We start from the raw sequence: 15,402 nt of genomic DNA on the forward strand, positions 1-15,402 counted from the left end.
GCTTTCAAAGCAGTTATGATCAGATCTCATGTTAGTGTACTATATGACCAGCTTATCTTTCTGCCTGTGCAACATTTATTTAAATAATAGAAATTGCAACAGCATATCAGAAACATAGCTACACTGTATGCATGGGAGAAGTGGGGTCCAAAGCAGATAGCAACAGTCAACAGTGAGTGTGTGGGTGTGAGAGAGAGAGCACATGTGCTAGAGGAGAGTGTAGGAGGCCCCTACTGTGACATGGGTTGCTCATGTCAGCCACCAAGAGATTAGGGACATAGCAGAAAAAGCTCTGAATGCTCCACAAATCATAGCCTTTGCAATCAGCTCTTGCCTCAAAAGAAAAATAAAAGTCAGATACAGTTCTCGTTCTGTGAGGAATGAATAGGCCTCTAGATCACAAGGAGATCTAATAGTTAGCAGGCAGTAAGGACCCAGACAAAGTTCAAATGTCATGCTGTAGTATGCAGTTGATTAGTAGTAAATGATGTTCCTTCCTAGATCAGTTTGTTTGATCTGTTTCCCTCACGTACATTTCTGATTGTCAACCTACAATGTAGTGAGCAATATGGAAAAGAAGAGGGGAGTATACTTGTAAAATACTCTGTTTGGACTAGGTGTTAGTGGAATTGGCATAAGAACTCTATATTAATTTTTGGAGGTCAGGGTTTCATACACACAGTTCCGTACCTTCTGGCTCACATTCTGTGCATCCCTCTCCATCAGTGTAAGAGGTACCCACCTTGTTAGAATCATTTGTCTTTTTTTAATGTGCTGCACTTCAGTGCAAGCAGTGGAATGTCCTGTTAACAACAGCACTGCAGATATACCTGAACATGACAACAATGTTCTTCTACTGCTAAATACTGGTAAGTAATGACTATCCTTTCCAAATACAGCAGCCTGCATTCCTTTCACATCTTAAGTGCCCTATAGGGCATGACCCTTTTGAGTAGCAACTTGTTTGAGTAATCATAATTATAAAAGTAATATTAATTAACCCCAGTATTTCCATTTAACTAAAACAGTTCATATTGCCAGGATGTTTTACATTAAGACTGAAGAAGTTTGATGTGAACTTTGATACAAAAACTTGAGCTGCTAACAGACTTTAGAAAATGTAATAAACATTTTCTCTTTACTAGTGAGTAAACTGAGCAAGCCAGCTTGTAAGACAGAACTGTAAAATAGAATTTACAATGGCATTGAAACAGGTGACTATGATAATAGCATCAGAACATGTATTCAAGCTAATCACCACACATAAAATTATTCATTACCCAGCCACCTGCCCAGCCTTTACTTCTGTACTTCAAAAATACTCCTATGAATGTCCCCTTCAATCAAATAGCCATGTTTAACACACTGTCCATAAACCAATTAAATCAGTAGAGTATTCTCTGTATTCTTACTCCATATGTAAAATACGGAACACTATGCCCACATCTATAAGGACAGACACCCCCCTCGAATCCTTCACACACACTCCTAAAAAGTATCTAAAAATACATGGTTCTGCTCATCTTCTACACCAGGTTAATCAAATAGCTCATTAATTTGTAACTGTAAGAGCATTACCCTCCATCTTGCTATTATATTTTATAAAATCCATCATTTCTTGCCTCTTTTACCTTTACCTTACACTACTATTACCACCATACAGTCCCCTAACTTTTCTTTCTCCCTTTTGCTTCTTCCCATCCATGCCCCACACTTTTCTAATAAACACATACAATTCTATCTCCTACTTTCTTTCCTCTCCTGTAATTCGCTTCCTCTCTCAACCCTGTACTATAAGATATGTATACTAAGTACATTATAATAAACAAAATGATTTAACTATCAAGCAGAATCTTACTGATCTGAATCATATAATTATAAAGACCACTTGTCTCGTGTATACAGCCTCCTTAGTAATATCTAATGTCTGTAATTAATGTGCAAGTATGTTTCATCTAATATATGTAAAAATGATGGTATCCATTGTTGTATATTCTTTCTTGTATGGGAAAACATTTATTGTTGCTCTCTAATAAGCTAATGTAATATGCTAATTGTTTCTGGAGCTTTTCTCCCCGGGGAACTGCTGAAACTGGATACTCATCAAGTCGGACTTTCCCGGTAAACAAATGTCAAATAAATAAATAGATATGCAGCAGAACTGCTAGAAAGGATTCACAATTTTGCTCCACATTTCAGAGTTCTTTTGCTTTGTATCCCTCTTTCTCTCTGTTTCTGTCTTCCCTCTGTCTCTGTCTCGCTCTCTCTCTTTCTCTCTCAAACACACACACAGACCAACAAAGTATTAGTTCCTAGTGCCCCATTATATATCAAGCACCAGCGCAGGCTATTATTAGAAATAAATTGTACTTCATAATGTTTTATTCCTTACTTGAGAGAATGTGCTAACTGTACAACTGCACCCTGACTGGACAATGAAAACTCTGCAGCAGGGAGTTAATGTACAGGTACTGCTTGGTACAAAAATAAATCTGCAGCTTCATGGCAGCATATTAAGCTGCCATGAAACTCAGATAGAGAAAAAGCAAAAGGCTGCCATTTTTTTATACTTGCTAAATGAGACCCATCTGAACTTTACTAAAGGAGACTTTGCTAACCCCAATCTTGAAGACGCATCCTCTTGAGCTGGATGAACCGGATAATTACCACTCCAGCTCTAACCTACGAGCTATGGGTAAGTTTATGAACTGGATAATTACAACCCTAATTGTAACTTACCATTTACTGGTAAGGCTACAAACTTGATTATAACTACCTCAACCCTAACATACCACTTATTGGTAAGGTTATGAAATGGGTAATTACCATCCCTTCTCTCACCTATCACTTACTCATACAGTTGCGAAATGGATAACTACCATCTCAGCTCTAACCTAGTTCTTATTGGTAAGGTCAAAAGCTGGATAAGTTTATGAACTGGATAACTGCAACCCAATCTCTGACTTAGCACTTATTGGTAAGGTTATGAACTAGATGATTACTACTCAGCCCTAAAATACCAGTTATTGGCAAGGTTATGAAATAGGTAACTACCACCCCTGCTCTTGCCTACTTCTTAATGGTATGGTTATGAAATGGATAATTACCATCCCAGCTCTAACCTACTACTTATCTGTAAGGTTATTGAGAAGGTTGTTTTTAAATAGATTGAATGACTTCCCCAGTAACACCATATCCACGAATGTTACCAGTCTGGTTTCTGTCCCAGACATGGTAATGTACTACCATTTGTCTTGTTTTGAATAACCTCCTTGTAGCGATCAGTGGATGACAATATTCTGTCCTGGTCCTCCATGATCTCTACTCTGCATTTGGCACAGTTGACCATAACATCCAAAACTACTGTTGAGCCTTGGGTGCTGTCCTTGGATGGTACAAACTCAGAGGTTTTACTCATCTGATTGTTTATTTTGTCTGTAAATCCTACCACAGCTGAAGTTCCACAGGGTCTATATAAGGTAATTTACTGTTCTCTGTAAATATGCTTCCACTAAGTGAGATAATTTTGGAGAAAGAAAGAAAACAAACATATGATAAAACTCAATTATTACAGTTTTGATAAGTTGAATTTTGAGAAAGTGAAACATCTCATTGTAATCTTCAATGATAAACTGATACTTTTATTTCCATCTTCGACATATGGCTCACATCAAGCACAGATAACCCCCCCCCCCCCATGACCTCTTGCTGATTGTTCAGGTTCTGGTATTTGCCAGGATTACTACAATTTCCTGTAGCTGGGAAGTGTACATAGAAAGTGTGACTGCTTACAGCAGATTGTGAATTCCACAATGTATTCACTTTCTGGTACTTCTCATAATTATCATTTTTCTCATATGCTGCAGAATCGCCATGGACTGCCTGTTTACAGTATCTTTAAATCCTTGTCTCTGGTTTACTTAGTCCAGCATGATTGCCCCTTCCTAAAAGAAGATTTTGATTACATCCAGCTAAGCCTCTTCATTCATCCACTCTGGAATATTTGGACATTCCTAAGGCAAGCTTGGAAAACTCTGAAATGTGGCCTTGTCTTCATCAGGCTCCCTACCTTTGGAACGTTCAACCACACTGGATACACACTTCACTGTCTTAGGATTTAAAATGCCTCTTAAAGCACATTACATTTATCCAATGGTCCATTCTATAATTTATTAAGTTAATTTTATAATTGAGTTTTATCATATGTTTGCTCTTTATAATTAACTTATTTATGTTTTATCCTTTTTTCACTTGTTTTGTAATTCTGACTTGTAAAGCACTTAAACTTAAAATTGAACCGAACTTAAACTTCAGTTCACCTAAGAACAAGTTGGGCATAATTCCTTTCACTCTCCCATCATAGTCAAACATCAAAACTATACAGTCAGGATAGGATGTGTAAAACTTGCTACTTGTTGATAAAGAAAGTTGAAATAATAGGCTAAAAATAGACTATGCAAAGTCTGTGAAATAAAGTGTGTGTGTCAACCTAGTTTCAGTGCAAAAAAATGTGAGATAATACTGCTATCAAATCTCTGGATAATATTACAAAAATGGGAGATGAGATACAAGCTGGAGCAAAACTGGAAAAGAACCTTAGCATAATTATATCAGACAACCACAAAAAGTGGGCAGTCAATGTGAGAGGACAGCAGGGAAACTCGGGTATACTGGCCATAACATAGAGCAGCATACTCAGGAGAAAATGGGAAGTCATGCTCCTTCTATACGCACACCTGGAGTGCCCTATACACTGCTGATTATCCCACCTCTGAAAAATATTGATGTACGGGGGGTATACAAAGAAAGGCAAAAAAATGGGGCAGGATTCTTTGGCTCTACAGAGCAGGCATTAAAAAGCTTAATGTGTATACCCAATAAAAATATTTCAGATGGTGGTCATGAGGAAAATGTTGAAGTACTACAAAATGATTAGCAAAATTCAAAGGAGGAATATCTTCAGTGAAAAAAAACAACGTTATCTCAAGATAATTAGGAGTGTTCTGAGGTGATAAGATTACTTTTTTTCATTCAGAGAGTTGTAGGTATATGGAATAGCCTTCCTGAGAAAACAGTGGAATACAAAAAGAGTAGTGCAGTTCAAGAATGCATGAGAGAGAAAAACAATTCCTAGTATAAGAAGTACTAGGATATTGATTACAAGCTGGCAGTTTAGCTGGGCTAATTGATTCTTATCTGCTGACGGATTATTTGTTTTTGTAAGTATGAAAGAAAATCACAGTATTTAAAAGATGTAATCTTTCTGACTGCAACATACAAGGCATAAAAACATACATTGAAGGACATTATCTTCCTAGATAATTTTGGTCTTGTACTTATCTCCCATGTTGTTATGCTTAGAAACTTTCTTGGTCATCTGCTAATGCACTTTTGTTTATAGATAAAGCCCCTCCCACCTGTATAGCAGTGCACTAAAGTTGACAGTATTAGCATTACATTTCTGCCCTGAAATGTGATGTCACTGGTTCAGCTTATGAACCAAAGAGTAAACAAATCAAAAGTATGCAGGATGGTAGTCAGCCAGACATGATAACGCCAAATTTGCCATGCCTGGATGCCTGAAACTGTTTGTCACATCAAGAATAGTACACTTTTGACGAGATTCAGCAATCTACATACAGAAAATTAAGTTGCTGTGTGTGTGTGTGTGTGTGTGTGTGTGTGTGTGTGTGTGTGTGTGTGTGTGTGTGTGTGTGTGTGTGTGTGTGTGTGTGTGTCAGGTGTTCAACCCCTACTATGCTGGTATGAATGATGTTTTGGAATACCATACACACACAAAAATATATTTTTAAATATTTTTTGTATCTATGGATTGCCAGAGAAAACTATTACAATATGTTTCCTTTCGATATATCTCAGCCACAAACTTTTTGTGTGCGCTGTCCTTAGAAATAAGGACATCCAAAAAAGGTATATTTGTTTTACTTTTATTGCTAGTGAATTTTAGGAATTCAGTAGTTTGGTTGATGTACATTAAAAACTTGGCTAAAACATCTTTTTAACTATCCCACAAAATAGATAGTTTAGAGGTGGGGTTTGTGATGTCAATAGGTGATGGTGCTGCGGTAGCGTTGTCGCCTCACAGTAAGACGTTGTCCTGTTCGATTCTCAACTAAAGTGTCTTCTGTGTGGAGACTTGCGTGAATGGGCGTACCTTCGTTGAAGGTTGTGCATCGGGGCTGGCAACTCGGTACGTAAAAATCTACTGCCAATCATTAGCGGACCGGAGTTCCCCTAACTGGGAAAAGCCAAAAGATACAACAACACCTGCACTTTAGGTTACAAGATTTAAAAAGCTGTTGGAACATTTTTTATTTGTCTGATGACGTTCCTAGTTTGTTTCAGAGATGAAAGCGCTAACCTTTTACTGCTGTATAATTAAAGTCTACTTAATGGATGTAGCTGTTATAAATGGCAGTGTAATGTAAGTCAATTAAAAGGCAATATTACAGGTGACTGCCCAAAAAGCACTGTTATTTCTGAAAAAGAAACTTGAATTGCCAAGTTGTATAATAAACATCATTGAAAATAAAGCTGCTCTGTGGTAGCTAATGCTTAAAACTATATAACTTAAGGCACCATGAGAAAGACATATAGACAAATCCTTTATTACTAGCACAAAGCGTTACATGACTGAGAAGCAGTTCATTAGTTGTATGGTATAGGTACTGTAATATATCTGCAGATGCCCTGCTGCAGTTATGATACAGAAGGTACATTTTCCTGAATTAAAACAGAACCCAAAGGGTTAACCTATACAGAGAGATGATAAACCCATTAATTCTATTCAAGAATGATGAGCAACTCTGAAAGTCTGCAGGAACATAACATTAATGACAAATGCTAATGGAGGCCCACCAGTTATGAAGGCACTACATACTTTTGTAAAGGGTACCTGCTAGTTTCATAGCCAGAAAGAAGGGCACACACAGCAATTGTTGCCTCTTAGGAAGTAAACTATTTTGTGACATCCAGCAGCTTCACTCAGAAACAATGTGAGTTTTTTTTTTTGTAGAAGGCCCAGAGCTTAAAGCAGTCTGGCAGGCCAAAATGAAAGATTAATACCATCTGCTACGTGGTTAAGGTACTTTAGCATCTCTATGTCTCTTTGAAAATGATTATTCTGTTGTACAGCTGTTTCTTGACATCCATGCTTCATTCTGAGTAGCTGGCATTTTATTTCCCAGAACTAAATTGCGGTTTATAGAATTTCATATGATTCATTTTTAAAAGTCAAATCTTAGAGATGGGCAGGTCAGATAAAATTTGATCTTGGCTTGAGTTTTAGGTGTAGTTCACCATGCATCAGCCAAGTGGATTATAGTCAAAGCAACTATTTTATCATTTGATACAGTTAGCTCAGTACAATATATAATACAGTGATCTAAAATAATTCAAGTCTGATTCTTGTTTTAGGTTGTTCCACCAGATCTCACCCCTAGCTTAGAGCTTACTTGTCTCTAATAGAAAAAAGTCTTACCTTGTCAACCAACAATAAATCTGGTGGGGGGGGTGCATGTTTATTTATTTAGAAAATAAATCATCATGCTTTGCGGAGGAAAAGGAGTGCACAGAGAAAGTCTATTCTGACTTGGGGAAACATGGAAACCCTACCCAGTGACCAGAACTTTTCCTGGTTTTGTGTCTGTCTTTCTGGCTTACCCGATGAATGATAAAGACTGTTATTCCATCGCTGGATCTGTTCCAAATCTGGTTCTTCCCTTGTGAGCTTGCTCATGTTCTGAGGTTGAGGGCTACCTGGTCCTAAAAGAAAATAGGATTAGTTGTCTGCATTCTTTTAAGTTTTATATTGTTTATATTGATTATTGATAATGCCAAAATGCGAGATGGTATCAAAGGCCTTCATCAGGTCCAGGTAGACATTGTAAACACATTTTCCCAAGTCTAATGCATCAGTGGCATGTTCAAAGAATGCCACTAGGTTTGGAGGCAGGATCTGCCTTTAACAAACCCAAACAGGCATGGGTCCAGGGATGCAGACTGCTTATATGCTTGTTAATAAGGTCCATGATGATGTGTTCAATTGCTTTGCAGATAAGGCTTGTGAGATTTATAGTTCTAGAGTTTCTTGTAGTGTATCACCCCCTGTGGAGCGAGATGAACATTATCAGGACCCATGCTGCTAGTGTTTTGGCCATGGAAATACTTGCTTGGAAGTGATCAGAGATGATTGTGTGGGTGTGGGTGTGCTAGTTGGTTTGAGGAAAGTTTAGGAGATATAAGGCAGTAAGGTTAAAGCTGAATTTGTCAACTAATATTGGCTGTGTCCTCAGGGGGAAGAGTAAAGGGTTGTTATGTATTAGCTGTGGGCATTACCTTTAAGGTTTCTGCCATAGCTCATGAAGCTGAAGTGGTTGTCTTTAACAGATGTAGAAATTCTCAATTTATATTTACTTTTGGGGATCTGATTTTGTTTCTGAGTTCTTTAGTGAGCTTTTTGAGTTCATCTTTAGATGATGGGGTAGTAAGTTTATTTCTACAGGCTATGAGTTTCTTCCTGTTATTTTATAACTTGTTTATGCTTGGGTTCTATCATAGGTGTTTATTCCTGAATTTGGCATTGTATTTATATCTTCTGGGTATAGATGTCTCAATGTATTCTTTGAGGTGGAATAGAAATTATCCTCAAATGTTGTAGCATACAAGATGGGGTCATCAAGGTGAGGAGAGTGCTTAAATTTTATCAGGTCATCAGTTGGCTGGATGGGGTTTGCTTTATAGTAGTCTCTAAAGACAGAAAGGTTTTGTGGTAAGTTAGGTTTTACCCTCATAGTGAGTGTTACTGAACAGTAGTGACATCTGACCACTGTTGAGCATTGGGTATTAATACTAGTAAGAACCAGGTCCAGTATTTTTGAACCCTTGTGGGATTTCAGCCAATTTCCCCTAAGAAGCTAGCATTCATGAAGTCCAGAGATCTTTGAGCATATTTATTTGAGGTGCTATATGTTTCCCAGTTAATAGAGGGATAGTTGACTTGTCCCAAGAGAACAGTGTTAAGCTCTATATGGAGGGATGTCAGTTTGTTTTGATATGCATCATGAACAGCAGGTGACATGGAGGGGCGGTCCAGGAGTTGCCTATAGTGCAGAATTCTATTTACCATAAAAAGGATATGGAGAAGTTCAATGTCATTGCTCTGGCTTAAGAGTATCCATGTCAGATGACCTCTTGGGAAGACAGACACTGTCCCTTTAATAACACTGTTATTTTCCACTTTGGGTCTGAAAGAGCAGTAGGCACTGACACACTTCACTGTGGGGGTGCTATCACTCTTCTGAAACCATGTTAAAGTAAATAAGCAGATATCTATATTTTCAGGAATTAGGAATGGCTGTGAGGAGGGCAACTTCTTTTTTATGCTTCTATCAATGAGCAGTGCTACCTTTACATAGTTTTGATTGGCTATGTAGGTAATTTGAAAAGAATGACACTGCCTAAAAAAGGCACTATGGGGGGAAGGAAAAAAAAGTCCTGGCTTAATATCCAAAAGCCATGAGAAGAGAGGTGCAGCCCATTCCTAACAAAGCAGCCAGGGTTGCTGATAATCTCTTCCCAGGCTGTTATGTATATTGGATCATCTTAGAATGACACCAGCAACTAAGCTAAAAACTGAAGTCCGTTGTCTTTTGTTTGTAGTGTAGTATCATTCTTAATGATGGTGGAATACTGCTCAAACCTAGTCTTATACCAATTTCAGATGCATATTCCGAGAGCTCGGTCATGTCCCTCTTCATATGATCCAAGCAACATCATAAATCATTCACTTCCACATGCGCAGTGACCATGTCATGTGTACTTAGATTGAGGGGACTTGAGGACCCCACTGGCACTGCAGATCCTCTCACCTGAGAGATGGCTAACCATCACTCTGTCTTTGCTCAGCCTGGAAATTGGTGCATCTTTGAATCTGAGTATAGAGTCACATATGACTAAATCATTGCCAGATGTACTGTCTTGTCCTCACTGCCTTAAGGGCTTTGGCCTGTTAGCTCAGTCACCCCTTTTTGTAATTGTGTTTTATGTAGTGACTGTGTGTGTTGTTTCTCTGTTAGTGAAACAGGGAATGTCCTGTATTCCAAACCAGGCCTATATTATATAATCGAAAAGTCAGTTCAGCAAATGGCACTTACATCGAAAATGCCATTCAGCGAACTGTTCATAGTGAGATCATGGTATAGTGAAGATTGGAAAATTTGCCCTTTCCTCACTGTAGTGCAGTCTTAGAGTTGGTATATATAATTAGTGGGGGGTGCAGTCCCCCAGAAGAGGGAATTCGATGAATAGCATTTTCGATGTAAGTGACATTCGCTGAACTGACTTTTCGATTATATAACATAGACCCTGCCAAACCTTCATCTAGGAGGCCTTTGTGGTTTAGGCAGGGATTGTTTTAAGTACTTCAGCTCAAGAAGACTTATTTGTTTGTCTGGGACATAGCAGAGGTGGATGTCAAAACTGACAACATGATGGGTATAGTCTGTAGTCTTTGTAGAAGGTTGGCCTCCAAGTTTAGTAGATACTTGCACCGCTCATTTATGGAGTTGTATATAGGAAGAATCAAATTGTTGCCAATGAGTATGAAGAAATTCTTGCATTGCCTAAATGTTGCTCTTGTATCAGACTGGCAGCAGATATTGAATTAAAGTGTGACTTAATGATCCACAAAGCTAAACTTAGAACAAACCAAAGGTTAACTTCAAACACAGACCAGGAAGATGACTGAAGACATGGACACCATTTCTTTAGCGCTTTCGTTCAGATTATTTACTTGAACTTCTTCACTAGTTTTCATTTTCTGATGAAGTTCAAGTAAATAAATTGAACGAAAGTGCTAAAGCAATGGTGTCCATGTCTTCAGTCATCTTCCTGGTCTATGTTTGAAGTTAACCTGTGACTCAATGATATTTAGTTCTTGGTGAAATAGTGGATACTAATAAATGCTAGTGAGGTAAATTTGGAGGAAAGGTCTATATACTAGAATATTAGAATGCTCAATGAGTCAAAGCACCAGAGGTACAATTATATATGTACAGTGTCAATAAATGAAGAGTACAAAGATCCCTAAAAAGTGTAGCAGCAACTAACAGATATGTGAAGCAGTAACTGCCAAATTGGCTCAGTTCCACAGCAGCTTAGCATAAAAATTTTTACCCAGATGCCACCACAAAAGCTTAGTGGAGTAATGAGATAATCATCAGTCTATAGCTAGGATGGGGTTCAGAGAAAATGATGAGTGCAAAAGGCAGTAAAGGCAGCTACAATAAGTGCTGGTTTCTTAAAGATAGTGAACTATAAAGTGGCTCAGATGCTACAACCACAGTTTTAGTACAAATTTACATTTCACAGCAACAATTAGCCTTAGGCTCAGCATGTCCACAGCTGGCAAAAGTATTGGAAGAGACAATAACAATATGCCTTCAGCAAGAGGGAACTGAACCCTACGTGATATGACCTTCTGCAAGTTTTCTTAGGTGCACACAACTGTGCTCATGCATCTGCATTTTTCCCCTAGATGAGTTCAGTCATGCCCATGTGTCTGCATGAGTGTGTGAACATACCCAATTTCATATTATTGTTGGCTTAGTACAATATCTAATATCTAAGTGTGAGAATTTACACCTCTTAATAGGGTTTACTTTTACCAAAGCAGAAGTTGTGAACACTTGGAAGTGTCATAAATAGTTCTCAGAGGTGCTGTGCGACCCTGCTGTGGAATATGCAGCATGCCCCAGATGTAGTGGGGTTTGGTTCTGAAGTCTTATTTGTTGTCATAAGATGAGATCCTGACATTGTTTTTTTTTTTTTTTTTTTTTTTTTTTTTTGAGAAACCAATGGTAAAAGCTGCAGGAGATTGAATACAGCAGAGTCCTTTGTTGCCCAAAAAAGCCAGACAAAGATCATCACAAAAGAGTCAGTAGAACTCTGTACAAGGAGAGGGCTGCCAGTCTCTCTAGGTCACTAAAGGACGTGAGACACCAGTGATCATTTTAGTTGAGAAGCATTAAGGTCTCTCAAGTTGAGCAATATGCTTGAAATGTTACATTCAGAAAGAAGCCTTATACTGAATGATGGGTCCTATGAAGGCTTTGTACAGTGAAACTAAGACTTCTTCAGTTCTAGTGGAGATGCCTTTGGAAATTAGTTGGGCTAAATAGAAGGACAGTATCAGTTTAGAGTGATGTGTTATTTATATGACAGGAGGTAGCTAAAATTTTGTTTACCAAATGCAACTATATTGCATTTTTAGCATTTAGCCTAATACACAAATGACTAAAGACCTCCTTGTTAATAATACATTTTACGTATTGTACATAATTATAGTTATATACATTATGCCTTTTAATATATATTCTCTGGATGACATTTCTTTTCATATTTTTTAGTGACTATGATTGTTCTGTTTCACAATTCATTTGCCTGTGCCTTGTCTATGTACTGTTTCTGGGAATGTATCTGTTTTTACCTTCTGACCCAGGTTGTGAATGAAAGGAATCAGCTCACCCTCCCAGTTAACAAACACACCCAGTAAACAAACTCAAATAAATAAATAAATGTAGCTTGAGACCATTGTTAGTACGCCAAGATTTAGCCAGTCAAGACCTTGTTGAAGAAACTGTTTGTCAGCTGAGCTGATAGTTGCACCAAATTTGCAGTCTTCAGTGAGATTAGATAATCTCAAGCCTGGAACATTAGACTGGATATCAGAGAGGTAAGCACTAAAACGGAGGGATTGCAATACTTAGCTCTGTGAGACACCACTGATAGAAAATATTTGTGTTCAGAGGAAGCCCCTCCAATTTTCAATACATGGGTTCTTTCAGCAAATCAATTGTCTAGCCAGTTGATAATGTACGGATTTATGGTAAGCTTAGTAAGCTTATCAATAATACCTACATGACAGAGTGTATCAATGGCCTTGGCAAAGTCAAGACAGGCACTGTGACTAGAGTGACCACTGCCCACAGTTTCTGACCTTTTCAAAGAAGTTTACAAGATTAAGGAGAAAGAATTTTCCCTTGACAAAACTAAACCAAACAAGTTTGGGCCATTGGCCAGAAGAATACCTATGTTTGTATTAATGAGCTCTGATATGGCATGTTGATAAATTATTTTGTAGGTACCTTTGATAGAAGTTTCTACTCGATTCCAATTTTCATATGGAACATTTGAGATATTGTTGCTCTGTTACAGTACTTCTTGAGGTGAGGATGTGGGAGGTGAGTAGGTGAGGAGATGGGAATTTCTTGTATGAAGAGGTTGCTTTTGTTAAATAATTTATTAATATGACTATTCCACAATAAGGATTTGTTTTTACATTTCCCACTATATTTAGAGTAGATAAGAACAAACTCCTCAATGCAACTATTTATGTGAAAGTAGAAATTGCAGATGTAGGCAGCAGCTTTGGTGATGGGGTCAGTATATAGAAACTTTGTTTAGGTCATCTATGAGTTGCAGTAAGTTTATTTTTGAGAAATACATAAAGACAGTTGTATTTACAGTGGGGGCACCACTGGTTTTAACCAAAGAGGGGAAAACACATGGTGGGAAGCAAAAGTAACCATGTACACTTAGGAAGACAATGTTGGAGTGATTGGTATCCCTATAGATAAAAGTGACATTTTATTCAGGAGAGATGGTAGTAACAAAGTCTAGGAAACACTGACATATTTACTGTTGGTGGTTTAAGTTTGTCAGTTAATAATTGGATATTTAATGTCACCTAGAAGAATAGTATTGAGATGAATACTAATTTTCTCTAAGGTATTTAGATAAACATTGTGGTCAACAGGAGACATAGAAGGTGATCTGTAGTTAGCAGTGATGTGATATAGTTATTCAGTGCAACATGGACTACTAGAAGTTCTAGGTAGGAATCCTGAGCAATTTGCCATGAGATAATGTGGGTACCCTTGTACCGCCTTATGTGTGCTAACCGTAACCCTATCCTAATTTATGTAATAACAGACTTGTTCTGATTGTTGTAAATGGAAGCTTTATAGTATAAGAATTTACTCTGAAATGTACCTGTCACTTTTATTATTGCTGATATTTTTAGTATTAGGCTCTGTATTCTGGCACCTGCCCCAGTGTCACATTGCAGGTATGAACTTAAGTCTATTCACTTAAATTCCTAATTTTGTTTTAGATCTTTTGTTAGAAAGATATTAACTGCATTTGCTGTTTTAAAATTAATTATTTCCTCATTCTAGTTTTTATCAAAAATGTTTCTTTGTCTGAAGTTCTTACTTTTACAACAAAAGCATTTTATTATATGATCATAAATGGATTCTTCTTCTTTTGATGTTGATGCCAACATGAAGCATGATGGTAGTTGATAGTCAATCAAATTCAAACACTGGTTTTAAACATGACAAAGGCTGGTGCTCCACCCCTTATGTTAATCACAGCTAAATGCACACTTTTGCCAATGACATCACACATTTAAATCAGGCATCACAAGCCACTCTAATAGCTGATTGGTCAAGGTTACACCCTGATTGGCTCATCATCCCATATAAAGATCAATTGATTCACAGGTGAGTCACTGAAGAATATATCACTCTTCTGGGCCTTTCACTAACCTGATCATCCAATTACTCCACTTGGATAATTACCACACACTAATACATGCCATCAAGCTCCAAAGGAAGAAACCCAGACTGCTTTTCTAAAAATAAACAATTTTCTGTTGTTTTTCCGCTAAAACTCAAACATGTCGCACTGTAAAATTTGCATCTTATAAAGCCTGTTTAAAAAACACAAAAGTGTGTATCCTTTTGAGTGTTACAATTACTAGTGCTTTTCTTATAAGAGGTGCAAAACCTAAAATAAATTCAGTCCCTGGTGAAAGCTTATTTGGTCTTCAAACTACCTTAATACTTTTAGAAGTAAATGTGCTATTAAGGAGCAGTTTCTCTACTTAATATGTTTTTTGAACAGTACAAGTACAGTTTGTTTGATATTGTTTTAAAAAAAACTTGTGGATTTATCCTGTTTACTATGTCACTACTCTCTCAGAACACTGTGCACTTTTATAAGGAAGGAAGTTTTGTTTAGAATTAAAATGGTATCATCCAAGCTGTAGGATTCAGAGCTTTGCAGTCACAGTCCATTATGTCTTATGAGTAAAAAAAGCTATGATAAAGGTGTGTTTTATCAGGAGAGAAAAACATGGTTGCTTGACCATTAAGGCACTACAAGGATCAGATTGGTTTCTATCCTGTTATTTCTTTATCCTGTTATTTCTTCAGTCATACCTTCTGAATCAAGGAAGGATTGCAAAGTGTTAACGCAGCCTTTAAATCCATGGAAAGGAAGAAGTATGTATCTTTTAAGCTTAACTGCAAGGAACTG

At 37.5% G+C, this 15,402-nt stretch overlaps 1 protein-coding gene across 2 annotated transcripts in view; it reads right to left on the reverse strand.

The window, feature by feature from the left end:
- The window catches only part of LOC122811218 (SLP adaptor and CSK interacting membrane protein), a 335,317-nt gene that overhangs the window by 17,611 nt on the left and 302,304 nt on the right, over nt 1–15,402 (reverse strand). For both annotated transcript variants that reach the window (XM_044082909.1, XM_044082910.1), the window contains exon 5: nt 7,684–7,785. In XM_044082909.1, coding sequence (XP_043938844.1) covers nt 7,684–7,785 — 102 coding nt within the window. The remainder of the gene's footprint in view (nt 1–7,683; nt 7,786–15,402) is intronic.

The sequence above is a fragment of the Protopterus annectens genome, chromosome 9.part0 (genome assembly GCF_019279795.1).
Source record: "Protopterus annectens isolate FY-2018-M chromosome 9.part0, PAN1.0, whole genome shotgun sequence".
NCBI lineage: Eukaryota > Metazoa > Chordata > Ceratodontiformes > Protopteridae > Protopterus > Protopterus annectens.